This window comes from Acomys minous (assembly GCF_964271855.1).
Source record: "Acomys minous genome assembly, chromosome: 1".
NCBI classification, from domain to species: domain Eukaryota; kingdom Metazoa; phylum Chordata; class Mammalia; order Rodentia; family Muridae; genus Acomys; species Acomys minous.
In genome coordinates, this window is record NC_140483.1 from 114,048,791 (window position 1) to 114,076,653 (window position 27,863).

Here is a 27,863-nt window from a genome sequence, read left to right on the forward strand (position 1 = left end):
CAGAGGACCCACAAGGGGAAAGAGGAAAGGACAAGAGAGAAGAAATGGGAGAAGGCTGAAGGATATCAAATATGAAGAAAGTGCAGTGATATATAAATGTTAAAATATCATATTGAACCCATTATTTTACACACTAGCTAAAACATTTATAGTGATAACTAAGCCATATTGTATTCACAAAGGTCTACGTGTCCAACTTTTGTCTCCCTGATATCTGTCGGTAAAACTGACAATGCCATTTGATGCTTGGTTTACCATGCTGACAAAATGCAGCCATTGCTCTCTAAGGATTTACAGAACAGCATGTTAAACCTCAAGTCAAGAGGCAATGTATACACATGGCTCCGCTCATGCCAGAGGTGACAGACAGCTCATCACAGGATCTCCCCACATCAACTACTAAACCACCTTGCTGTGTTCCCCCACTGCTGACACACGGCACACTTAACCAGGAAGAAGCTATGGGATGATGAAGGAAACTGACACTTAACTGACTCTAAGAGTCTGATAGCAAATGTCAGGTGCTATGTATTCATGGCCTCCTTTAACCTTCTCAGTACTCTGAAAGATGGATGTCTTTCCTACTTTACAGATGAGAAAATTGAGGTCCATGTGTCAGACTGATAAGCAAAGCCTAATGTAGATCTAAAGCCATGGGAAGGCCCAGGACCCAGCCTCTTGATGCTCCAGCACTTATTTCTGTGGTTTCACCCAGCAGACACGTGATGGCAGGATGATGGGAGCTGGGGGTGTGAGGTGGAATTACATGGCTTTCAGACTGGTAAAGTACCTGGGTGCTGGCAGGTAATGGTCTCGGAAAGCCACGCGAGGTATAATATTAACAAAAATGTCAGCGCAGACTAGATATGCCAGTCAGTCCAAAGCAACAAATTTGATTTTCTTTTTTTTTTTTTTTGGAAATTTAGAAACATCTTGTGCCAAATTTAGATATTTAGAGCCTATAACTTGTGAGTATTAGCCAAGTATAATGAGGAATAACATTTGGCTATTTTTATTGTGGCGAAATTTAAATAGCACAAAATGGCTATAGTGCGTTAACAACTGTTGAGTAAATGGTGCAAAATTAGTCACATTTACCTTGGTTTAAAAACAGTGGTTCTCAACCTTCCTAATGTTGCAACCATTTAGTAACAGCTCCTCATGTTAGGGTGACCCTCAACTGCAAAACTATTTCATTGCTACTTCTTAACTGTAATTTTGCTACCTTTATGAACTCTAATGTAAAGATCTGATATGCAGGAGATCTGATATGCAACCCATGTGAAAGGGTCATTCCAGCCCCAGAGGGGTCATGACCCACAGGTTGAGAACCACTGTCCTAGAACTATTACTACCATTCATCTCCATAAAAATGTCATCTTCTCAAACAGAAATTATGTCCCTACTAAACACTAATTTGCCAGTTCATGTTTTTAACCAGGAATTAAAATGAAAACTTTCAGTCCTTCCCCATTGATGGTTCTCTTAACTGCGGGCTTTTCATACATAGCCTTTAGTGTGGTAAGGAAATTTCCTTCTATCCTACTCACGTGAGAGTAATAATAGTGTTGGTGCTGCTGGTATCATTATTGGGTTGAATTTCATTAAACATTTTTTCTGTATATTGGGATGATCATTTTCACTCTATACCTTGTCAATTACTACATTAATTTCCTTTTATGGATTGGGTATGTTTTCTTTCACGGTTGTTGTTTTGTAGTCCTGAGGATTAAAGCTAAGCAAGGCCTCACACTCCTTGCTAGGCAAGCACACTCAACTGACTGGATCATCAGCCAGTTTGTATTTATATATTAAGCCCCACATTTCATCATTTGGTTGTGGAATATAAACCTTTACAACATTTTCAAACTGAGCTTTCCAGTATTTTGTTGAGCATATTTACTCCAACATCCGTTGGTGATTTGGGTGTGTGCTTTTTTCTCTCAGTGTCTTTGTCTGCCTCTGAAATCAGGCTAATGTCTTCATGGAATTCCACAGAAACGTTAAACTCTTCACATTTCTAGTAGTGTTTGCAAAAGACTGGTGTTGACTCTCCTTTGACGCTTTGGTGGAATTCACCAGAGGCTCCATCGGGCCTCTCGGCTATTCTTTGTTGACAGATGTTTGTTATTGATTCAATAACCCACAAGGTATGGGTTTGTTCAGATTTTTTTCCATCCTTTCATTACTCAATCCTGGTAATGTGTGTGGCAAGGAATGTACCCGAGGAGTAGGGGCACAGTTATGGCCCTGCTCCTATAAGCTCCTCATTCTTGGAAAGCCACACAAGGTGCCACGTTCACTTGTGATTTTTAACAACTGGGTGCTTTCTCCTTTTCTAGTCAGTCTAGATAAAGATTGGTCAGTTCTGCTGGTCGTTTCTGGACACAGCTGGTATTTCTGATGCCAAACTCAATTCTGAGTGACAGTGAGCAGCTCCTCCCTAATTGCTGGGTTGTATAAAAGCGGCTTCTGGTCTCGCTTTCTGTGTCTTCTGTCACAGCGTCTCACCATTATCAGCTCCTTGTGCTGCAGGCTGTGGACTTGTTGTCTTTTACAGTTCTAATTCCTAAGCTGTGATGTTAGATTGCTGACTGGACATTTCTTTGTGTCTAGTAATTTGTTACTTTCTTTTTATGTGAGTGGGTTGTTTTCTGTTGTCTCTTGCAATTTCTGCTTTATCCAATTGGCTGCTTAGTGTCATCCAGTGAGATCTGCCAGAATCATTCACTTTATTTCATCATGAACTTGTACTTTGTATTTTTTCCCTGAGATGGTCTTTTAATTGTAGTTCTTGCTTTTATTTTTAGTTTTTGATATTGTAATGTTATTATATCGTTTCCACCTTTTTCCCCTCCCTCCAACCTCTCTCATGTACCACTTCTCTGGTCTTTTTCAAATTCGTGATCTCTTTACTTAATTATTGTTATGTGAATGTGTGTGTGTGTGTGTGTGTGTGTGTGTGTCTGTGTGTGTCTGTGTCTGTGTGTGTGTACTCTCAATCTCACTAGTGTTTTGGAGCTTGTCTGTGGCTACACTGTGCTCTATCTGAGATGGTGGAATTTACTTAATTGACCTATATTCTTGTTTTATCCCTGTTTCCATATTGATTTTCTTTGTGATTGGTTAATATATAATATATTAAGAAGAAAATCTTAGAAAAACTCAATCAGATGACAGGATACTTGGCATAATCTGTTCTAAGATAATTATTATATAGCCATGCCATGCAGGTAGGCATATGTTCAAACATCGGAGGCAGAGCTATCAGATGTGGTGATAATTGTGAACAACCAATGTAGATTTTTCTACTTTTACTTCCAACACACCAATAGGTACCACTTCGGTATTTTAGAAAGACACAATCAGCTGTTCCTCCCAAAACATAGCATGTATCCTGGTGCAGACTTGATATGCAGACCGCTCAACTGGTATTTTCTGCCAGCACATAGCACACAAGAATACAAATAGAGAGGTTAGGGTAGAAAATGATGCAGGGTATTAGCCCAACGGGCATGTCCCACGAAAGCCTTCACTTACCAGGAAACTGAGACAGAGGAGAGGACATTCTAGTGGGACTCTAGATGAGAGGATCATGGGAGAAAGGCAAAGTAGAAGGATCCAGAGGGTCCTAGAAGCCTACAAGTAGAACATTATGATAGGCAGATTTGGGCACAGGGGTCCCGCTCAAACTAAGGCACCAGCCAAGGACAATACAGGCGGTAAACCTTAAACCCCTACCCAGATCTAGTCAATGGACAGAACACTCCCCACAGTAGAGTGGAGAGTGGGATATGACTTTCTCACATACTCTGGTGCCTCACCTTTGACCATGTCCCCTGGAGGGGGAGACCTGGTGGCAATCAGAGGAAAGACAGCAGGTTACCAAGAAGAGACTTGATACCCTATGAGCATATACAGGGGGAGGTAATCCCCCTCAGGAACAGTCATAGGGGAGGGGAATAAGGGGAAATTGGGAGGGAGGGAAGAATGGGAGGATACAAGGGATGGGATAACCATTGAGATGTAACAAGAATAAATTAATAAAGGAGGAAAAAAAAAAGAAAAGAAAATGATGCAGGGGAAAATATCTCCTGAGTCTGTCTGTGTGCTATGCTTGAAAAGCTTCCAGCAGAATTGTATCCTAGCCCCTAATGCTGGCAATCAAGGCCCCACGTCAGGTACACAAAGTATGTGTGTCTGCAATGCCTTGCTCCCTCCACCAAAGCTCCCGGCAGCAAGACTCCAGGTGTAGCTTTGCTTTCTTCTGGTGACTCTTGAAGAACTGGATGACACTGGCAGAGTGTCAGCTCGTATTCTCTACCTAGCTTTGTTTTAATATCTCCTCTTGCTAGAAATGTAAACAATCACATGCCAGTCAACTGTCCCAGGTCACATGCCAGTCAACTGTCCCAGGTCACATGCCAGTCAACTGTCCCACACCACATGCCAGTCAACTGTCCAAGATAAATATTCCCCTCCCCAGTGAGTATCTAATAAAAGGTGATTTTCTGTGTTTTTTTCACTTAGATGCTAGGTTTATTGTTCCTGGGGTGAAAACCCATTGCATACCTACTGTGGGTGGGAACGGATTCAACTTACTCTGCCCATGCCTTATGCAGACAACACTCCGTGAACTCATTCATTGTGCTATGTAAGAATGGTGCAGTTATGCTGCCCATGGTTAATCACTGTGGCTTGAGTAGTCTCCCCAAACCAGTACTACTTGCTTTTATACAGTGGAGAAAGTATTTCACCAAGGATGTCCCTTTCCTTTCGGCTTTCTGTACCTGAGAGATCTAAACTGTGCGCTCAATGGGAAGAAGCACCTAGATTATGGTGTTACTTTTATTATTTTCTGTTAATTATTCACTTAAAAGTTTTTCTTCTGTAGTTAACTGCCTCAAATCTTTCTTGTAAGTTCATTATTCAAAACAGGCATAATAGTGACATTTGACGTAGAGCAACTGTGTCATTGTCATAAGTACATGTGTGTGTTTAAATTACATGTACAATTCTCTGTAATTTATTAACCTCCAAATTCCAAGACAAGCATAATACATAGTTAACACTATCAAAATCATCCTCCTATGCATTTGAAAAGCTTATATAATTTTTCTCACATATCAGAAGACTTGGAGGGAGCCTTGAATCTAGAGTTGATCGATTTCACATAAAAGTCTGTCTCGGGAAATTACTGCTCCTTTGCTGCCCACTAGCATACGAAATCCTAATTGAAAACCCTTTACACTTGCTGATGGCGTGCATTTAATTTACTTCTGTCCTGTTAGCAGCATGTCTTCATCAGGGAATAAATGCACGTTGGATTCCTGATGATTTGTGTTTTATACAATGTCCCTAAGGGCCAGTCCGTCCCTAGGGACACTAATAAACAGTCCCAGAGCCAGATCGTTTGTGTCTAAGAATGGCATCCAAGCAATGCTTCAATTTAAAACATCTCCAAGTTCTATTCAGTTCAATCCAATGTAATTTATCAAGTAATTATCACATGCACTAGGCATTTTCATAGTCTCTGGAAGCACAGCAGCAGACGGAAGTCCATTTCTACCCTCATGAATGCCATAAGCATGGAAGATTATAAATAGTCTGAAGCCTGATTCTAAGTATGCATGAAGACATAAGGGATGGGAAATAATGGATTCCTCGAGGAGATGGCCCATGGTACATCGCTGAGCAGTGAGCCTAGAGTAGGAAGTGAGGGTACGTATGGGAAGTGTAGGCCCAGAGAATTCAAAAGTGTTAGTACAGGTGAAGGAAGAGGGTCTCCCTGAGAATTCCAGAGCCAGGCACAGCATCCAGTGTTTGTAGATTGCACATGTAAGTGTAAAGGAATATGAGAAGCGTAAACAGCAGGGAATTGAACTGACGAGTTTCTGTTTTGCTCAGCGTTCATGATCTACCCTGGCAATAATAGTGGGGTACACTGAGGTTAGCTATAACAGGACATTAAGTTCTTCTGATACACCTAACTGCAGCCTATCTTGCCTTAAAAGGCAAATTTTGAAGGAGCCAAAACTTAACTGCAAACTCACACTACAAGTGTAACCCTTAAACTGCATTCAGTTCCTTTACTGTCTTGTTTTGCTTTGGTTTTTCTCTTCTTTTTTATGAGTATACATAAAAAAATTATTTACTCATTAAATTGTACTAAAACATCCACAATCAGAATTCCTTCTTGAATCTTCAGCTTTTGGACATGAGTAAAGATCACAAATAAGTAATAATCCTCCCAGAAGAGTTTATTTCAATGTAAAATAAAAGTCAATTTTCCAGAAATAAAAATTATTCATTTAGATGAGATACACTTACATTTTTATAAAGTATCCAAACTGACATATTTCCCAAAACTACAGGAGAGAATGACAGTGACCAGGATAGTGCACCAACATAAACCTCCAGATCTCCCCTAACCATGAAGACCACTTAGCTGCTGTCACAGGGAAATCCTCTGCTAAGAATAGCCACATTAAAATCCAGGCAAAGATACCCCACTCATCTTGCTCCCCTTCAGCAGATCTCTCAGCCAAATGTAACCATGTGCTTGCGAGCCCTGTGGTGTCTTGTGGCATCATCTTCAATTCCTAGATCAGCTTCCTTTACTGGGGACAGAGCCAGCACGTGGAGGTCACTGCATAGTCAGCTTGTGTTCTACCACTGAACTATGACCCCAGCCGTCTCCCCATGTCACTCAGGTTGGCCCTGAATATTTTATGTCACCCAGGTTTGTCTAAAACCTAGGAATGTCCTGTTTCTGCATCCGGAGTGCTGGGGTTACTAGTGTGCTATATCCCCAAGCCAAGATTGTCTGGTTTATTTGTTTGTTTGTTTTGCTCTACCATCCTTGAGATTTGTTTGTTTGCTCAGTCTTCCATAAAGTCCTGTTGTACATTAGAGGTAAACTTAGCCCAGCAGTCCTGAGGTGTGTGGGTGACTAGGAAGAACAATGCGGCAGGCTCCAGGCTCCCAGTACGGTCACCCAGAAGCCTCTGAGGAATTTCTTGGTGTTCACTTTAACAAGCATCGGCGCACACATCAGAACAAGATTCGAATCTTTTTGTCCTGATGAGCACAAATAGTATCATATGAGTGTTCACATAACTCCAGAAAACAGAGGCAAGTGTGCAGCTAAATCACAGAAGCTCTTGACAGAAGAACATCCGAGTAATACTCCCCAATTAAAAGTCAACCCCAAGGCTAATTGAGGCCAAAATATAACCGCTTTAATTAACAGGTCAATGATGAAAAGAAGTAAGGATGGTGTCCCCAAAGCTATACAGTAATAGCTCAGGCACAGGAGAATGGCCCAGTGCCAAGGTCTGTTGTCTCCAGCAGCTAAACTGTGAGTTGCTGTTCTCCTAATCAACAGGGGATGCCCAACCATGCAAGATACATGTCACCCTATGGAAGGTGTGTATGAGTTCACTACAGCCTACAGGCCCCACAAAAGCCTACTGGATAAGCAAGTCTCCCAGCCCAGCAAGCACAGCATGGCTCCTCTCTCTTTCTTTTGTTTATTCTGTCCATAAATATTCATAGTCATCTCAATCTTGCAGCAACCTTAGATCATTTCAAGTTATATATTCCGACATAAGACTTGCTATTCAAAAAAATACAACAATTAAGAAAAAAACCTAAAAATATTTGCTCCCTCTATTCTAAGAACTGTGATTAGGAATGAATCTTGCCACGATTATGTATGAGGATAAATGTGTTAGTCAGCTTTCTGCTACTATAACAAAATATATATAAAAAAGCCAACTTATGAAGAGAGAATGTTAACCAAGTTTGACAGTTTGAGAGTTTCCAGTCTATAATCAATTGGTCCTGTTGCTTTGTGCTACACATCATAACCAGAGCACAGGCCATAAAAGCTTTGTACTACATAGCCAAAAAAATACAAAAGGAAGCAAAGAGTCTAGGTACCCATCAGGTTCCACCCGTTCAAAGCTTCCACCACCCCCCAGCTGATGAGAGGCTTGTTAATTCTCAAAATATGGTTGTGATAGGAAAGGGCAGTTGAGGGGGGTCTCAATACTGTCCAGTCTGAAGCCAAGCTGTCACGTAGAAGTTTTGAGGGCCCCCAATGGGCCACATCGTGCAAAAATGCTAAGTTAGAAGGCTCCTTGACAGGTGTGATCAGCTATCCTTTCAGAAGGAAGGCATCTCTCACACCCAGGGATTTTCCTACAAGAAATTTTATAGCCATATCCAGTAACCCACATTGTTGGCCCCTTCCCTTAGACTGTATCTTTTGAACAGTAGAGAAAATGCCTAATATTTATAAGCTTTCTTGAAAACACTTCCACAGAGTGCCTTTCCCTCATGCTGAGAGTTAAACATCTAATCTGTTTGCAGGTGGTTAGGGCTCACACTAGCACGCCACAGGCAGAAGGGCCCACCACTGCATTTTAGGGGACAAGGAGTCAAGCATGTCTCAGTCAAGGCAGATTCCTAGAAGTGAAGCATTGTGATGTGGTGTGTGACAAGAAGCTGTGAGGCCAGGCAGGGCCTTGTGACCTGCAGGCAGGAGGAATGGAAGGATAGGCCACTGAGTTCCAGGGCAGTGGCAGAAGTCTTTCCTGACATTGCAGGAAGTGGAGATTGTGCAAAGACTCCACGCTCACTTCTTGTATGTGTCCATAAAGAGAGTCTCTGAGACTTTTTAGCTAGGGAGCAACTTGCTTAGACACCACTGCAGACAGTTCGCTTGAAGCATAGAGTGGAATCTGATGGAGTCTCAGACTTGGAAAGAAGAGGTAAGAGGTGATGCAGTGCGCTCATTCACTCAAAGACGACAGATCCATACCCACCCACCACTAATTCTAAATCCTGGACAGGACCAGCTTGGCTCAGCAGAGGCATGGAGGAGCAGTGTGACACAGGCTTAGGTAGTTTTTATCCCGTGGCCAGTTGCTCTGAAGCCCTTTCTTCTCTGAGCCTCTACTTTCTCAAAACTACTGAGTATTACATAGGAAGTGTTTCAGACCCCTCCCCACCCCCCACTCCAAAAAAAGGAAGAGCTTGAGAAACTATGAGGAGACAAAGGTGGTGACTAATCAGAAGGCGATACTAAAGAGCAAGCCATCCTCAAGAGTCCTAGTTCTTTTTATTGGTGGCTTAAAAATTGAGGCAACCCATGGAAAATAGAGAAGAAGCTGAGATTCTAGCCCCCTCCTACCAGAGGAAGCTCTGTCCTGCTCTTTAACTCCATACGGTGGGAGAGGTATTTGGCATCATGACAAAGGCATAGAAAACTATGTTATATTAAAGGCAAGATATTCTTAACAAACTTTACAATGGCTGCAAGAAATTGATGAGGGGGTGAAAGCTAGGAAAAATCATCAAGAACAATCCGAGGAGCTGCTCTGCTACAGGGACCTCAGAACAGCTGGAGGCAGCAGCCTTTCTCGTGTTCCCACTAACTCCCACCTCTGCGCTCTTCCCTTTTCCTCCCAAGTTCCAGCCTTAGGAGAGGCCTCTAGCTTGACCTCCATATTATAATCCACATGTGAAGTTGGACAGACACTTAGACACTCATCTTTTTTGCACAAATTCCAGAAGGACCTGAGGACCAACTGTCCCTCTTACCTGGACTTTGCCAAGAAAAAAAAAATCACCCAACCTCTTGCCCCATCCTTTTCTGCAAAGCTGCACAGTAAGGTGTTAGATTTTCATTTCGTGTGACATCTTCCTGAGGGAAGTAGGCCTTTTTGTGGCTCACTGTCTCAGGAGTTTCCGTGTATGGATGACAGAGGTTTCCGGTCATCATGTTATGGTGAAGAAGCTCGTACTAGAGCTGCTAGGGCTTGGGACGAGCGAGCAAGCAAGCCAGCTCTGGCTGTCTTATTCCTCTTTTCTTTTCTACCACTGAGACCTCAGTTAATGGGAAGTTATCCTCAGTGTTCAGGTTGGATCCTCCCCACTGTCTAATCCTCTCTAGAAAGGCCTCACGATACAACAAGGTATGTATGACTCACTGATCCTATCCAGGGGCGTCTCAATCCAATCAAGTTGACACTTAAAATGAACCATCATAGACATATACCATACCTTGCCTTTCGATCGCATGGCCTCTGATGAGCAGCTCTTTCATTCAAATAAAATAGCATGCTTTCTCTGCACAAGTTAATAAAACCAAGTGGATAGAGAGAAGGAGAAAGGACAGCAAAGATGATAATCTTGGAATTTGTGAGATATAATATCCCTCATGTAAGTCAAAGATGGCTTACCCCCATGTATCTCATCCCATGTTCTTTCCTGTGGAAATTCCTTCACCATAGATACTAATTTTCTTGACAGAGTCATTTTTTCTCTTCTTCCCATCTCTCCTACCAGAAAAGAGCTTTGGCTCCCAATGTTCTCAGCATCAATATCATTTCACCTAGTGTCATCATAAACATCATGTGGCAACACTGTCTCTACCCATTCCACCTAACCAACACATGCCTCGCCCTCCCCCCCCCTAATTTCATGTACCTGGATCCCAGTTGGTGAGTGAGATTTAATGTCACCATGCCAGGGCACATTTTCATGTTCTTTATGAATGAATAACTGTGGATGTGCATGACCAGATGGGCCTCACAGAAACTAAACTCAGTACCAGTCACTGTCACTCATCCAGGCTTGTACCACATTTACAGTCCCTTTAAGCAGACCAGTAAACCATTAATGCTGGTAACATTAGTATATGCTTTGCATCATGTGGGCCGCTGAATCCACACACATGACAGAGGGCAAGTGCACCCTGAGGACATTTGGCAGAAGGAACATAAAGCTCCCCTCTGACATCTGTACTGGCACAATCAGGGGCCATGCTGAGAGGAGGAGCTTGCCTTCTGGGAAGCAGGGTACAGAAAGGAGCATATGACATGTGACAGACCAGCTGGAACTCAGGGACCATCTAGTCCCTTTCACTTAGTAAATTCCTACCCATTTCTTTAAAATGAGTAAGTTCATATAACTGCACACCCTGTGTTCTTTATTAGATTCCTTTAGGGATAAAGAGGTAGCCCATCTTCCTTATTCATGGCCCAGCTCCAGCCTCTGTGGGGGATGTAACAAAACTAAGAGGTTTACTGTAGTTTGCTTGGCTAGTTGACTAGACGCATGGCTTCTGAGCTTCCAAGCTGGCAGAAACCATCTGGAACTGTGACACAGGCAGCCATATGCAATGTCTTCCTAAGGTCATCGGGTTTAGTAATTGGCTTCAGATGTTTCCATTTATGAAGAGTAACATTAAAATAATTGTTTTTAATCTGTCTGCTGTCTGGCATGTGTCTAAACATCAGGTAAGGAGGCAAAGAGCTAAAGCATGTGTGTTGTACCAATCCTCTTCTCTCATGCACATACTGTCTGTGGCTGCTTTTCACTATTAGCTCGCATGGTCACGACAGAGAACCATGTGCCCTGTGAAGCCCAAACTATTCATCAAAGACTCTCAGGAAAAGTTTAGTTCTCTTAGAGTTTACACGAAGCAAATAAGTTTTCCAAATTGCTTCAACCTCTTTCACATGAACACGGGGAAGATTTTCCTGGAGTGTTGCTCTGTCATTTCCATGGTAGTCTACAGTTTGCTTTTCAGAGACAGGGAAATCCTGAGATGGATTACAAAATGAATGTGTGTGTATCCCTGGCAAAACTAAGCAAAACACTTAACTATTTTAATGGGAGCTATCACAAGATTCAAAATAAAGATCAAGTAGACCTCTGAGTACAAAGACTGGAAGAGCGTCAGAGCCCCTAAACACTGACATGTTTTCTTTAGTGTCACAGTACTCAGCAAAGGACAGAGAGCAGAAAGCTTTGTACTTCCCCATTACCTTCTGGCTAACAAGGGGGATTGACACTCTCCTTACAATTCTAAGGCTCTAAACATGTCAAAGAAACTGAACAGCATTCTGGTTTTGGACATTAATTCTGTAACCTAATACTATCAGCTCAAGTTGGACAACAATTCAAGACTAAGTGAACCATCTTAATAAACCAAGAAGCACAAAGAGAAAAGAAAGCTTCCTTCCTTCCCCGTAGCCTGTGATTCTGATCCATTTCATGAAAATAATTCCAAATAGGAGTCTTTGGCCAGGTATAAACATGGCTGCTATGTATGGGTTGAGACTAGCAAACAGATAGGACCCATTAGTAGTCTGATACCTAAGGAGATGGTATTAATTGTAGGACCTCTTGAACAGGTTGTAGGAACTAATCAGCAGTTCACGTGAGGATAGACCATACGTCATGATTATGGGAGAGTCTAGAACTCACTGTCATTGTCTGGGTCAGAACTTAACCACTCCAACCTCTGTGTGATGACAGCTTTGGACTCCTTGCTAATATCAGGAGCTCTGAAAAGTGACTTAGCTGGCCTCTGGTCCTTGTTTTTCCTGTTTACAAAATCATACTTGCCTCTGAAAGTTACCCTAGGATTTAAACTGGACAAAAACATAGATAGGCCTCATGCTCACACCTGCACATGTACACAGAGCAGCAGATGTTCATGTCTGTGACTGTGAGCTGCACTCTGAGGAAACTGGGAAGTTTCTTACCGAGCAACAGTGTCAGGATGCTCCTCTGCAATGGGGCTGTGGCTTAGCTCGGCACTGCCGTAAAGAGGAGAAAGTATTCAGAGCTTTAGACCAGCTTTTGATTAATTCCAATGGGAAGGCATGCTGGTATCATCCTGTCTGCTTTTGTGTACCATATGTTTACCACCATAAGACACACTTCCCCCGCAAAAAAAAAAAAAAAAAGTTGGGGGGCAGAATAAGGGTGTGCCTTATGGTCCGATTGCTGTCCATCTGACTTCAACAAAGAGGTCACTTCCTGATGTCCTCAGTGTGCCAGCCAAGAAATGCGTCCAGGTTCACTTTGTCCATAGGTGGGTGGTATCCCTTCTCACACAGAGCTTGGTTCCCTCCTCCCCCGGCCCTACCCCGCAGCACCCCAACTCCCTCAGGCCCCCAAACCACCAGCCCCCCTACCCCTGCTATCAAGCTGATCTTAGCCTCCTGGGTAAATAGGTGCTTGTCAGCTTTTGCTGCAGGGAGTGTGTTCTGAAGTCACCATTCACCCAAGGCCATTGTCCAAGCCATTGCTTGGACATGTTCCTGATTTTAATAAAAGAGCTGTGTCCCTTTCCCAAACAGCAAGGCCTCAGGGAAAGTGTCAGATCAAACCAGCCTTCAACTGCTTTCTTCTGGAGAAAGCCTAAAAGCAGATGGCATCACAGTGACAGGTATATGTGTGTTTGTAACAAAAGGCATTTGGAGAAGTGGTAAACAGTTAATTCTGGTGGGAGAGATCAGACACATTTCTATAATCTATTCATGTGATAGATCCCTCATCAACTCCACATCAGGCCTCACCTCTTAAAGCTCCCTCCATGTTACCAACAACATAGTGAGAACCAAGGTTAAAACAAGCCAACTTTGAAGGCCAAACACCAACCAACCATTGCACAGGCTACTGGTGAATTACTTTTTTTTTTAAGTTTGAGGTTAGGATTGGGCAACATTAAAACTTTCTTCACTGATAAAATCACTTATTTTTAAATAATTAAATTCCAAGTTGTGTGTTCAATAGCAGCCCAAAACATGAGGAAACAAAAGTAAGAGTATAATTAAGGAAAGGGAGAAAAGATCAAGGGATGGAAGGAAGAGAAAGGAAGGAAAGCTAAAGAGAAGGGAAGAAGATAAAGGCAGATCTATGGGGCAAGACATCCTAAAAAGCACATAAGAAGTATGGTTACTGCGCCCTTACAGTGCCTGGCAGGGACAACGTCAGCTTACTGAGTCACCAGATGACTTAGTAGTTGGTGTTGCACACATACAGTTCTGAAAAGTCTTCAGTCAAACTAGGTGAACTTCTTGAACAATTTCTGGGAACTTGCCTGTAGCTTACTAAGCTCTGACTTCAGTATTAAAGGCACAAATTTGAGGGCCAAAACAGCCCTGCCTTCGCCTACAAATCCAAAACTAAACCACTGAGAATGCAGTTATTTCCAAGATCGTTGTATCCTTTGCAACTCTAATCCAAAGGGAAGAATATTTATCATCTCTCTATCAACTGTATATCATCGATCTATCTGTCTTCTGATCTCTCTACAAACTCTGAATGATAGAGTTAACTGTCATTTCAACCACATGATCGTTTTATTCAAAGTCAGACTGGTTGCCAGACTGCGACACAGTAAGAAGCAAAGCAAAGCTCCAGGATCCTGTGGACACAGCCTGACTGAATGCTGGGCGCTGCATCAGAATACATGGCTTTGGGTGGCTTTGATATATGACGTTTCACTCGGGCTGCACATAAGCCCTATTCTTGGAACTGCGGCACCCTGCCTAATTCGTGTTCTCTCTCATTCTGAGAAGAATGTAGACAAACAGCAGGGAAGACAAAGGGGGGGGGGGTTGTTCTTTCCAAGACAAAGTAAATTTTGTCCCCCAAAAGCCAGGCTGCTTCCAGGTGAGGCCTCGCATAAACAGACAGGGTTCCAGAACTCAAAAGGGAGTGTGGCGAGGGTGGATGTTAGAGTTGAGGCATAGCAGGATATGGAATGATTAAGGCTGGGAAGGGCGAGGCCCAGAGCTACTTCCCAAGCAATGTCAGAAGCTCAAAGACCATAGACAGAACCAGAAAGTCAAAAGCAGCAGGAAGCGTGCCTTAAATAACAATGAAGTGAGAATCTAGTGAGTGGGTGTTTCTTAAGATGATGGAGGCCCAGGAAAAGAGCTTGTAGATAGAAGAAAAGACTCCAGAGAAACATAACATAGCCAACAGAGTCTCTTCTTGAGAGAAAGCCAGAGTCAGCTTTGAGGTAGATTAAGGGGGGGGGGGGAGATAAACCACTTATCCTGTTAAGAGTAAGCCTCAGGCTCTTCCCTACAAAGTGAGGTCACTTGTTGAGCTGGGTAAGCCCAGGGGTCCTTATCTAGTTTATCTCAGTAAGAAATTATGTAACCTGCTTAAGTGCCTCCATCTGCTTTTAACCACAAGGATAAAGTTTGCCTAGGACGTGTGTGTCATTCCTTAAATAAAGCACGCAGAGACTGTCCAAAGAACCTTTATAGTTCAGTATTTAATGTGGGAAAACTAGAGTATCTCAGCCAAAGGTAATCATAAGAAAAGAAAAAGTAGACCTCAAATGAGGACTACGGCTTCTCTATAGTGGTACACCATGCTCTTCAGAATATTCCAGTGTCATGATGAAGCAAAGAAAGCCTGGAAAAAAACATTCCATAGCACAGAAAACTAAACAGAGGGAGCTACTGAATGTAAAACCTTATCCTGGATTCAGCCCTGTACTGACAACACTGGAATGGACACCATCAAGGTCATTTGACAAAGATGGAAAACTGATGGTAGATTAGTATAACGTGTTGTGTTGATATTGAATTGACTGAAGGTGTTAGTTTTACCGTGATGTGGGGAAGAAAATATCCCTGCTGTATAAGTATGCACTGATGTACTTCAGGGTAACTGACTGTACCACCCATGTAATTTAAGCATTGTAAGTAACCAAGCTGGTGTTATTTGCATAAGGAGCTTATACTCTAAGCGCACCATGGTGGGTGTGAATTTATCACTGCTCTATTGTAATTTGTAAGAAATAAAACTGGATTATTGAAGGTAGATTTAGAAAAAGAAATTCACACCAGGGATCTTAACTCTAAAATGGTCCTGAACTTCTGTTTAGATCTATGTTTGTCTTGTAATAGTTTACTGCTAAATGGAGAATGTGTATATATTTATGCATACACATACATACATACATACATACATACATACATACATACATACGTACGTACCTACGAATTAACAATAATGAAAAAGACTATCAATTTCAGACTGGGAGAGTAATGAGAGGGGCTGGAGGGAGGGTAACTGGGGAGGGGCTGGAGGGAGGGTAACTGGGGAGGGGCTGGAGGGAGGGTAACTGGGGAGGGGCTGGAGGGAGGGTAACTAGGGAGGGGTTGGAGGGAGTAAGAGGAAAAGGAGAAGTGATTTAATTCTGTTTTAATTAAAAACACATTTTTAAAAGAAAAGAAAAAATTAATCAACTGGAAAAATGTAAAGGACACTCCCACTCATGGTTAAAAAGGTCAAGATTGCTGTGAGTACCTCCCCGATATAGAGCCTCTTAACTATAAGACATATATGCAGAAATCAAAGTAAGCCAAAGTGTTCTTGTTTGTACTTTCAGCCAGTCTTCACTTCCCAGTGTGTAACATAGGCAGGATTACAGGAAAATTTGGAAGCAATTCACTGTCTATATTTTTATTTGACAACAGATAACTTTATAATAATGTAGTAGCTTACAGCTACTACAAGGTGACACTTTATCTTAAAATTTAGGACAAGAAGTATTTCTAATTTTTAATTATGGCATAGGAATTCAAAATATTTGTTTAGACATGTTTATACATTTTTAAATATGAGATTCAAGTCAAACACAAATTCATTTGTTTCGTATATGCCTTGTACACATGCTCTAATGGTCACTTTACACCGTGTTTTTAGTGCAACTGCATTTTAATTGTGACCCGTCCCATGAGGCCAGATGGAAAGCTTTCCACCCACAGTGCCATGTAAGCACACCAAAACTTGGGGGTTTAGGAGCTGCTGAGATTTTTTTTCTCTCTTTATTGAGGATGTTCAACCTGCTTCACAGCATTAGAAAACAGACATCCCTGTAACAACATCCCTGGTCAGGTCAAAGGGTTCCTTGGTCTGCAGGGGCCTGACCGTAAGCCAGTTGCCTTTCCCAGATGTTCTGCACTTGAGCACTTTCTGCAGAGAGCTAACATGTGGAAAGCAAAGAGGCTTCACAGGAAACCAAATGCTCAGGAGCTCCGGCAAAGATAGAGTGCAGTCTGGTCAAGAGGTTTCTTGCAGCATTCAGTATCCCCAGTGCTCAGAGATGGGTGAAGGGTTTGGGGTTTGGAACTAGCCTATGTGTGACCATCTCAAAGCGGAGGTGGTAGTGACTGATGATGTAATCCCGAAAATGTTACAGATGAAGAGAGGAGACAAGCAGCTGCGGGGCTGTGCAGTAAAGGTGTTCAGATGAAAATGGCACAATCTTTATTATTCGACCACAAATTCATCATAAATATGTTGGTCACATGTATGGCCTTGTCAGCTTTTTGTTTCCCATCCTTTCCGGTTCTCTGTGTTTTGGTTTTTTTTTTTAAACTCTTCTTTCTCATACCTGAATTTTCTGTAATGGGTAGTTTCCAATACATAGAAATGGGATATCATAAGCTACTTTGTGTGGTAATCTCTGACCATCCATAGCCGAGTAAGACGTCTAGCAATTAGCATTGTGTGTGTTGGCTAGGTAAAAAATCTGTCCCAGTGCCCACAAAAATGAAAAGATATTTCTACTTGATTCATTGGGAGAAAGGTGAGAAGTGACTACTAGAACCTATTTTTAAAAATATTTTGGAGTATTCACCTTGACCAAAGATGTAAAAAGTGATTGTTAGAGTTCGGTGGGTTTTTTTCCCCATGAGTTTTAGTCTCTTCCATCATAGTTGCTTTAAAAATTCATTTCTCATGAGTGAATGAGAGAAATAAAGGTTTCTTCAATAAAAGTATTTTTAAGTCCCAATTCCACATATTTTCTATCATTTCTGAAGGCAGGGGTATTATAGTGCAGCCCACCTATGATTAATGACAGGTCTGGTGAGGGAAAAGCCAGATGAAATTTGCAAGTCATGAGACTTTCTTAGTCTTGGAAAATTTTGTCATTGCTCCTGAAGCAAGCCAGGTGCCACACAGATTGACAAAAGAGAACTCTCCGAAAGTCTTTCGGAGTGAAGCTTCGTGTTTTAAGGATAACTGTGTCCACAGATGGACCGTACACATGAATTTTGGGACACAGTGGAGAGAGCCAGAATACAGAACCTCAGTGGAGTGATCTGCTCTCCTAGAAAATACTAACCAACTGGAGCTGATGATAAGTTATAAAAAAAGTGACTTCCGTGTGGTTTTTAATTTACAAGAACCTAAAAGAGAAATGACAGTGAGTAGATGTTGCTTCCTTCCAGCAAGGGCAGTTAGCAGGTACAAAAGCAAGGAGAATACTGGATAACGTTAAGAGGAATGGCACAGACCACTGAGTGAGGTGTAGGAAGCCTTGGGGGGAAATGGGGGGAAGGAGAAAGGACATAGAGGAGACAGGAGTTTCACAAGCAGACCAACAGAGCCAACTCACCAGGGCTCAGAGGGACCTGTTGAGGCACAATCATCAGCCAAGGACCTTGCCTGGACTGGGCCTAGGCCCCCCCTACACAAATGTAGCTGATGAGCAGTTCAGGCTTCATGTGGCTCTCTCTGACATGGACTCTCTTGTCAGCTTTTCAATTACTTCCTCCTGGCAGGACTGCCTTGCCAGGCCACAGGGGAAGAGGACACGCTCAGCCCCGATACGACGTGATGAGCTAGGATGGGTGGGAAGTGGGGGTGGGGGGGTTGACCTTTTCTAGGGAATAGGGGATGGGGGAAGGAGAGGGGAGGGAGGGTAGGACTGAGATGTGAGGAGAGATGGGGCTACAATCACCCTCTTTGCCTCACTGATTAATTTTTAAAAAGAGGAATGGCACAGCAGGTGTCACAAAAAAAAATAGGAGCAAACTGGTTCCATGAACTCTGGCCTTTAGCATAAAGGAGTAGCTGCCTCTGGGAATGCACTACATCATTCTTTCTTGGAAGCAAAAAAAAAAAAAAAAGAAAAGAAAAGAAAAGCAAACCAGCCACTTGTCTGTTTGGTTTCTTTCACTACTGTCCCTTTTAAGCATAGAAAAACTCTCCAAGCTGATAGGAAGCCTTGGAGATCAGCATTTTTAAACAAAGACACTGGTTTCAAATGCCAGCCACAGTCATTCTTGAAGGCAGTACTTTTTCAACAGCTAGTTCTCTAGCATATGGCAGTTTCCCCACTAAACAAAGTAGGGTCCTTGGTCAACTTACACCAACACACTAGTCCCAACACTTATCCAGATCTCGGATCATGTGTTGGGTTTGTGTTCCCATTAACTCCTGGCCTTTCAGAATGTTTGCCACTTTATGGAGGATGGTTCCTAGGATTTCCATGTGGCTGTTCAGCCCAGTTGAAACTCAAAGAAATTAATAGGCTCTACTTAGCTCTAGCTAGAATGCCCTAAGCCACCAGGCCCATTTGACTTGACTTCCTACATCATCTCTGCCTTTCACATTTGACAGATATCTTCCTGTTTTCTTTTGTAGGTTTTACAGCAGCAGCCTCCCTCGTGTCCTTGGCTTGGGCCCTAGCCTCCTACCAGAAGGCTCTCCGGGATTCCCGAGATGACAAAAAGCCCATCAGCTACATGGCCGTCATCATCCAGTTCTGCTGGCATTTCTTCACCATCGCCGCCAGGGTCATCACATTCGCCCTCTTTGCCTCAGTTTTCCAACTGTATTTTGGGATATTCATTGTCCTCCACTGGTGTGTCATGACCTTCTGGATTGTCCACTGTGAGACAGAGTTCTGTATCACCAAATGGGAAGAGATTGTATTCGACATGGTAGTGGGCATCATCTACATCTTCAGTTGGTTCAATGTCAAGGAAGGCAGGACACGCTGCAGGCTGTTCATTTACTATTTTGTAATCCTTTTGGAAAACACAGCCTTGAGTGCACTCTGGTACCTCTACAAAGCTCCCCAGATTGCGGATGCATTTGCCATCCCTGCACTGTGCGTGGTTTTCAGCAGCTTTTTAACAGGTGTCGTTTTTATGCTGATGTACTATGCCTTCTTCCATCCCAATGGGCCTAGATTTGGGCAGTCTCCAAGTTGTGCTTGTGATGACCCTGCCACTGCCTTCTCTCTGCCTCCAGAAGTGGCCACAAGCACACTGCGGTCCATCTCCAATAACCGCAGTGTTGCCAGTGACCGTGATCAGAAATTTTCAGAGCGGGATGGATGTGTACCTGTGTTTCAGGTGAGACCAACAGCGCCACCCACGCCATCATCCCGACCACCACGGATCGAAGAATCAGTCATTAAAATTGACCTGTTCAGGAATAGGTACCCAGCGTGGGAGAGACACGTGTTGGACCGAAGCCTCAGAAAGGCCATTTTAGCCTTTGAATGTTCCCCATCTCCTCCAAGGCTGCAGTACAAAGACGATGCCCTTATTCAGGAGAGGCTGGAATATGAAACCACTTTATAAGACAGAAGGAGCCACAATGTCCACATGAAGGGATGACAGCAGTGCTGTGGCGATAATGACACCTTTGTTCAAGAGTAGGGCAATGAGCTATATGTTCTTAGTCCAACCATTGTCATGGTATGGTTTGATCTTCCATCAGCTGACTGCCTGCTGCTGGTGTCCATTCAAGCCAGCGGTGCTGAGAGTCTCTTACTCCGCCTTGAAGGGCAATGCCAGCTTAGTATGACTGTTGCTACCAAACTCCTCTGGCACAGGCTTGGGGCACATTCACTGAAGGGTACCATTGTTATGAAAAATGTTGCCTCTAATCATTATGATATTTTGATGGAGTTTACTGATTTTTTTTTCATAAATATGTTCACTCACACCACCACCACCACCACTACCACCACAACCAGCCCTCTATCAAAAGAGTTAAGGTGGGGCTGGAAAGATGACTCAGTGGTTAAGAGCACTGACTGCTCTTCCAAAGGACCCAGGTTTGATACCCAGCACCCACTTGATAGCTCACTGCAACTGCAATTCCAGCAGATCCAATGCCTCCTTTTGGCCTCCTCAGGCACTGCACACACATGGTGCACAGACATATATGCAGGCAAAGCACCCATACACATAAAATAAAATAAAAATAAATTACAAAAAAAAAAAGCTTAGGTGATTTCCTTGATGCAAAGCTCACAACAGACTCCAGGAAGAAAGTAGTAGTGCTTAAAAAGAGTCCATAAACCATCATCTCATTTGTAAACAAGTAGCATCTGTGACAAAGCCTGTACAGTGGACAGCAAGACTCAAGTGTTTACACTCGTACTAGCATTGATGAAATGATTCCTTTTCTATACATTTCAGGATTTGTTTTTTACTTTAGGTTTTGCAGTTGAGAACACCCTTTATGACAGAAATCCTATGCAGTACATGTATGGCTTTTGATGAGACCAAGGAGCTTAATATCCGTGATGTAGATTAAATGATAATCATGATTCAGTATTCAATTGCAAAAATACAACTCATATACAAAGAGCAGTTGAGGGAGGGACAAAATGAGAGTCGGACTCTCAGGTGTGTGCAGCTCGAATTGGTATGCACCCCCAGAGCCACGGAAGAGGGAGGGGGCCTTTTGCAGGTCTGTTTCCAGGTGCTGAATGAGCAGATCTGAGTCTGGAAACTACATGCCACGTCTTTCTAGTGCCAAACTTTGTCCAACCACAAAACTGATATGGAATCCCGCAAAACTGAGAGTAAGTGGTGTCCCAAAGCAGACAGGAGAAGAATAATCAGGTTCTCCGCTGTGTACAGACTTACCTCTCCCATCCGAGGTCAAAGCGATGTGTCTCCTAGAAACATTGGGACACCATGTAGCAAGTGTGAGCATACAGTGTATGCTACAAGAAAAACTGCCTGGACTGCTTGAGGGCTTACCACTCCATCAGCTAAGATTTGTATTCAAATCATCTGTAAAGTCGCACTCTTACAAGCTTCTGAGTTTTAAATACCTCCGTACAGCAAGTAAACATTCCCGCTTTCTGTTCTCAGTGTCCTTGGTCATGGTGCTTTTTGTTGCATTAAAAGTGCCGGTCAAACTTTGATAGTATTTTTTTATAGTTGGTGCAGAGTGGAATAACTCATGGATTATTTCAATATTTTTGTAATAAAAATATAGGGTGTACATATAGGCATCGTTGCTTTTTTTATAGACTTGGAATTATTTAAAATATGTCAAATATCATATTCACTTGGGATGTCAGAATCTGGTCTACAAATCCATCAGCTTGCCTTGGCAGATTGAAAACACTTGTCTCTGGTGAGATCACTTTACTTTTTGCAATTTGATGTCCCCAAGAACCTGACCAGGGGTGCTATCAGAGTATCAAATAAAGAGGGAAGTACCTTAACCAGAAAGGGCTTTGTGAAGACTGGCCAACGTCTCCCAGGAGATCAAAGATGTGATTTCTTTCATCCATCCATTAGAGCAACCTGACCACAGTGGAAGATGTCTTAAACTTTCTTGCCTGGTTTTATATTAACCCAGCTGATGTATTAAAGATTAGCCAAGTCACACAAAAAGAAGGAAGAAAGTCGGTTTCACTTAATTATTCACTTAATATAGCCAAGCTATAGAGCCACCACCTGAAGTGGGTGTGTCATCCAAAGACTGTGGTCCCCAAAAGTGACATCCACAGGAAGAGACAGAGGGCTCAACCTAGGACTTCTTTTGGTACAAAGCCCCATAGCAGTTTTTTTTTAATTTTAAAGACAGACGATTTTGATAACGACTTGACCCTTCAAGCAAGATTTCCACTACCACACACTCTAACCTTTTGTTGGAATGAAAAAATATTATCTTGACACAGTAGAGCTCCAGGAAGACACTTGGCTTCTAGCAAATGGTGAACACATCCCATTCCTCTGTAGAAAGGAGTCAGAATAATTTGGGCAGATAATGCGCTGGTTTGCAGAACCCTCAGCTATTAGCTTCATTAGTTCTGAGACAACTTCTAACTGACGAGCTCCGAAGACTGACCTTCCCAGGTGGACTGCAGCTTTGGTTCTGTGAGTGAATGACAGATACATTGTATCAGTGTCCAGCCAAGCAACCCAACAGGAGCCTCTGCTCTCCCAGCACGTAAGTTCTAAATTACTTCTCAATTTGATATCGTCTGTGACGTGATAAGGGTTAAAACAGCTGAGGTACAAACAGCAGGTTTTGTGCTGTGTTTTGTCTTGATGATAATATAGGTAGTCAAATAGATGGAAAAGGCTCGAATTTTTCCGGTCATGCCCCAAATACCGCAAATGTTCTTGGACCTGAGTTATGAGAAGATCATGATGTTGGTGAATGATGAATTCTTGTTAAAGGAAGCAAATTATCTACCATGTTATAGCTGTGACTTTCAAATATAAGAAAAGCTAACAACAACAATTGTAATACTGCTCCAGCAGCACTTAATCTCTCTCTGTTGATACAGAAAGCATACAGTGTCATCAGACAGTTGTAGAACATAAACACTGGTATCAGCAGTAGAAGGCAGGGTTTAGTGAGGTATCATCAATGCACAAGGGCACAATTTTCATTCTTCCTAAAATGTTATTTTCATATGACATCGATCTGTGCATAAAATAGCTGAAAAATAATCAAAAGGGGGAGGAAGCAATGGCTAGCATACAAATGGAAATGTGGTCTGAGACTTCCTGGGCCTAAGTCCACTTGGATTCACTTAAAAGCAGGAACTTACTATCTGTGGTATTCAATGTTTGCACAGGATGGTGATGTTTTCTAAAAAAAAAAAAAAAAACCTCTCTAATTAGCAATTATAAATTAATCCATATTTCCAGAACCCAGACAAATACACCTTAACCATTCTGAGACTCCATTTGTGTGGAAGAAAAGCAATTTTTCATACCTATCAAAGTCTGATTCCCAAGGGATTATGTCCTTTACATTCCCTGCATATTTACATTATCCTGCTTAACTGTGTATTTTCCAGTTCAGGAGCTGCCTTTGCAGACAGGCCGTGAAAATTCAGTTGTGAAGAATACTATTAGTCCAATAGATGAAATACATTTCATCTAAAAGAGGTTAAGATTCTGTAATTCAAGTGTTAGCAGCAGACAAACTACAAAGATAATCTGAAGATAACTAATCTGAGGATAAGTGTAAAATAGTGAATCCATAACCACCCAGTTTACTTTGCTTTATGCATCCGTGGAGTGATACGGGCCGGCGAGACAGTTTATCAGGCAGGCCCAGGTGCCACTAGGCCTGATAGGATGAGCTCAGTCCCTAGAACCCGCATGGCAGAAGGGAGAACTGACTCCAGCAAGCTGATGTGCACATACATGTCAGGGCAGGCACAGCCACATCCATGTACATTAAGTAGGTAGATTAAATTATAGATGATATATACATGATAGATTGATTGATGATAGATAGATAGATAGATGATAGATAGATAGATGATAGCTTTATAGAGTTGTGCCTATAAGATGGCTCAGCAATAAAGCTAAAAATCATTGCAAAAAGATGCAAACCTGACCTGGGTTTGATTCCTGAAACTCATGTAATAATGTTAGGAGAGATCCAATTCTACAAAGTTTTCCTTTGACCTCCATACACACACTATGGCATATTTCTGTACTTCCATACACACACACACACACACACACACACACACACACACACACACGATACACAGACAAACACTGATGCACTGATGTAAGTATACACACACAAATTCTCACACAGAGAAATTTAGATTGGGAGCATCTTAAATCTTCATGATTTTTTGAGATCCCTTCCAGGAGTGTTGCTACCATATAAACGAAAAGGATAAAAGTGCATTCGGCTCTTTGGTGTATAGAAAGTGGCATTTTATTGATATGTGGCCTGTGGACAAGAACCTTCTATTTATCCCTTTTTTAAAAAACAGCCAGCCATGCTTACAGTCTATGCCTATAACCCATGCAATTCTTTGCTTCTTGGCTTGCATGAACTTTAGCCCCCTTAAGCATCTCATCTTTTAAGTGTCTTAATGGAGTAGTTTTCTTGTCTTTTTTTGGGGGGGGGCTATTTTTTGGGTTTTGTCTTTGTTTTTTGTTTTGTTTTTTGTTTGTCACTTCAAAGTTCCTTGAACACATTGATTAAGCCAAGGAACCCCTTTATGTCCATACACAGTTGTATTGGGTGATAGTCACTTTCAAATGCACTAGATATTACTGAGTGGAAGCAACTTCTGACACAATGTTTAGACAAAAATCCAATGAATTCATTCTAATGAACTACTTTCTAGACTAAATATATGCTCCCTGGCATTTGCCACATATCTTTGCCATTAGCCATGACTGTTTCTATATAAAGCTTGGGTGAGATGCCTGCATTTTTATGTTTCCAAGGAGAATTCCTTAAAGCCTCTTTTAAAAATAGTTCCAACTGTCTTTCAGAATCTGACTCTGGGAGGATGAGAGAGGCAGAAGCTGGCAACACAGCAGGACTGGGCTAGACCTTGTTATAATTTTAGTGATGGACACAAATCATATTCTTTTGACCTGTAATCTAGTATCACTTTTGAAAATAATCAAAGCTGTTACTTCTGCCAGCTTTGACTAGGAGTAGGTGATTTCACGTGAGTTCCCATTTCTGAGTCTCTTTCCCCAACCTGTATCCAGGTGAGAGATGACCTAAACACCATGTGACATCCTTCCTCCTTTCTCAGTCACCTGCAATAGCGTCAGGTCACCACAAAGCTCTCTGTTGGCAGGTCTTGCCCAGTTGCTATCCTGAAAACGGGCATATCGCAAGACCTTGCATACTTTCCTGTGATGGACAGCCTCAACAGGATCATTACCCATTCCAAAGTAAAACTGCAGCATGTGGGAGGAATTGGATGAAAGCATAATGAGTCATTTAATTTTACTAATTGTAGCAATTAGGCTAGCTCAGAAGCAGCTACCACACCAGAGAGCCAAATGGAAGAAGTGGCAAGCAGCCATGTGCCCACAGGGGCTCAGGAACTCCCTGAAGAGTAGTCAAGGCATTAGATAATCTCAGCGTCAACCTGGACCCTCCTCTAGACTCCACGAGGAAGCAATGACGAGACTCTTACTATATTTCGTGCAGTAATAGTTCTCAGAAATGCAAAACTTAGCAACCTGGGTGTCCTTGGCTTTGCTACTCAAGGATGCTGGCTGCTCCTGGCTTGCCTAATCATTTTGTTAAAATGCTTGCATGTTATACTGATATAAAACAAACTAAGGTGACTGTAACTTTGATTGCTTTGTTTGTATATAGATTTCCTTGCTGTTTGAGTCCCATATCAGATAGAGTATCCTTATTAATAATTTAAAATACGTTTGCACTGTACTGAAGACCTTTACCTCCGGGATCCCACTACCCTTCATTTCGGAGCCCCACTATATCGTTTTCAGGTGGCACAGCTTCAGCCCAGAGCTGGTAAGTGGCTTTCCAGTGCCACCACAGAGAAGCGAGGGAAAGATGAAGAGAAAAGTTAGGCCCATCTTCTCCTAACAACTGAAAGATTTCCAAGAATGGTAGCCCACCAAAGACTACTTTTGATTCAGCAAGTTAAATGGAAAAACAGAATCACATTCCAATTTTTTTCCAGGAAAATTTCATAAAATTCAAATATGTATGCCAGAGTGAAAAATCTAAACGAGCTGTCGATGGTGCAAAATGGAAGTCGCTATCACATGAACCTGAAGTGACTTCCCAAGTTTGATTCAGTGTGTGTGCATGTGTGTGTGTGTGTGTGTGTGTGTGTGTGTGTGTGTGTGTGGTGTTTTGTTTTGTTTTGATTCCGTTAGTCAGCAGTATCCACTCCATGACCCTGCTCTTCACGAAATAGAGTCTAAAATTTAAAGTAACCTGAGGCTTCTTTCCTTGTACTCTATCCATGTCTCCAATTATTAGCCAGTTAGGCAGGCTGAAAAAATAACTAATCAAAACTACTGAATGAAAAAGAGAGACTTTGAGATGACATTAATTTCACATTATAAGGTAATTCATTTCCATTGTTGTATATTACTAAATTTTTAAATATATTATATGTCACAAAATTAATGTTTAGGCGGATTTTTAAATCATTAGACCTGATCTAGAAGTGTTATCTCAAATTGAAGAGGTAGATTGTAGAATATACCAAGTGGTTATCCAATACTTACTGAATTCTAAAGCATTTGGCATGTTCTTTTCCAACCCAATTTAAAGGCAGTGAAATATAGGGCATCGGTGCCCGTGCATAGGAACAAGCGTTATATGGGAACTGTATGTGTTACTTGAACAGATGCTGAAAATATAGCAGATAATAAACCAAACAACTTCCCAGCCTGGCCATTTGTTCTTTAAAATCTTCTTGATGTTCAGTTTCAATGACATACTCAAAACAGAGTCTTTTTTTTTTTTTCTTTTTTTGAGGCAGGGTTTCTCTGTGTAGCCCTAGCTGGCCTCGAACTCACAGAGATCCAATGCACCTGCTTCCAGAGTGCTGGGATGAAAGCAGTGTCTTACCTTCTTACTTTTAACTTAAACAGCTCTTAGAGAATTTGAGTTAAATTTGAGGTCAGTTATTTTAACAGAATATTAAAAGATATTCGCTTTATTTTATAGATGTAGCAGCTGATATCAGGTGAGTTTTATAATTAACGTCATGTATCCAACCCTTATTGATTCTCCTGGTAGTTTACTCAGCAAGCCTGACCCTCTGAGTGCACCCCTTCAATTATACACAGGTTTAAAACACCCATGCATGTCAGCAACTCACAGTCTGCTCTTAGCTGCTTCTCTGGCTCCTGAGCTTCATCTCTAAGCCTCTTCTGCTCTCACATATGGACCTTTCTCTTATCACATACACACTTAATTCTAAATTAAAATGGTAAAGAAACACTTTGTGCACAGTGACAGATGCGAGGCCACTACATAAATGTGATGCTACATCAGTAACATCAGGGAGAGGAGGGGATAAGGGCGCTACATCCTGACCACAGAGGTTCAAGCCACCATCGTTACATTCACCCACGGGTTGTCACTTTTTTAGACACTTAGACACATATAGTTACTGATGAGATGCTTGCAGAACAAAGATCTCATTTAACATCAAATTAGTTAATTAAAATAATAAGCAAATATTAGCAGTAGGGTAC

General features: G+C 42.0%; 1 protein-coding gene across 1 annotated transcript in view; it reads left to right on the forward strand.

Annotated features, from left to right (window-relative positions):
* The window catches only part of XKR4 (XK related 4), a 374,796-nt gene that overhangs the window by 338,462 nt on the left and 8,471 nt on the right, over positions 1-27,863 (forward strand). Inside the window, exon 3 of the mRNA XM_084776633.1 lies at positions 19,267-22,833. Coding sequence (XP_084632759.1) covers positions 19,267-20,213 — 947 coding nt within the window. The 3' untranslated portion in view covers positions 20,214-22,833. The remainder of the gene's footprint in view (positions 1-19,266; positions 22,834-27,863) is intronic.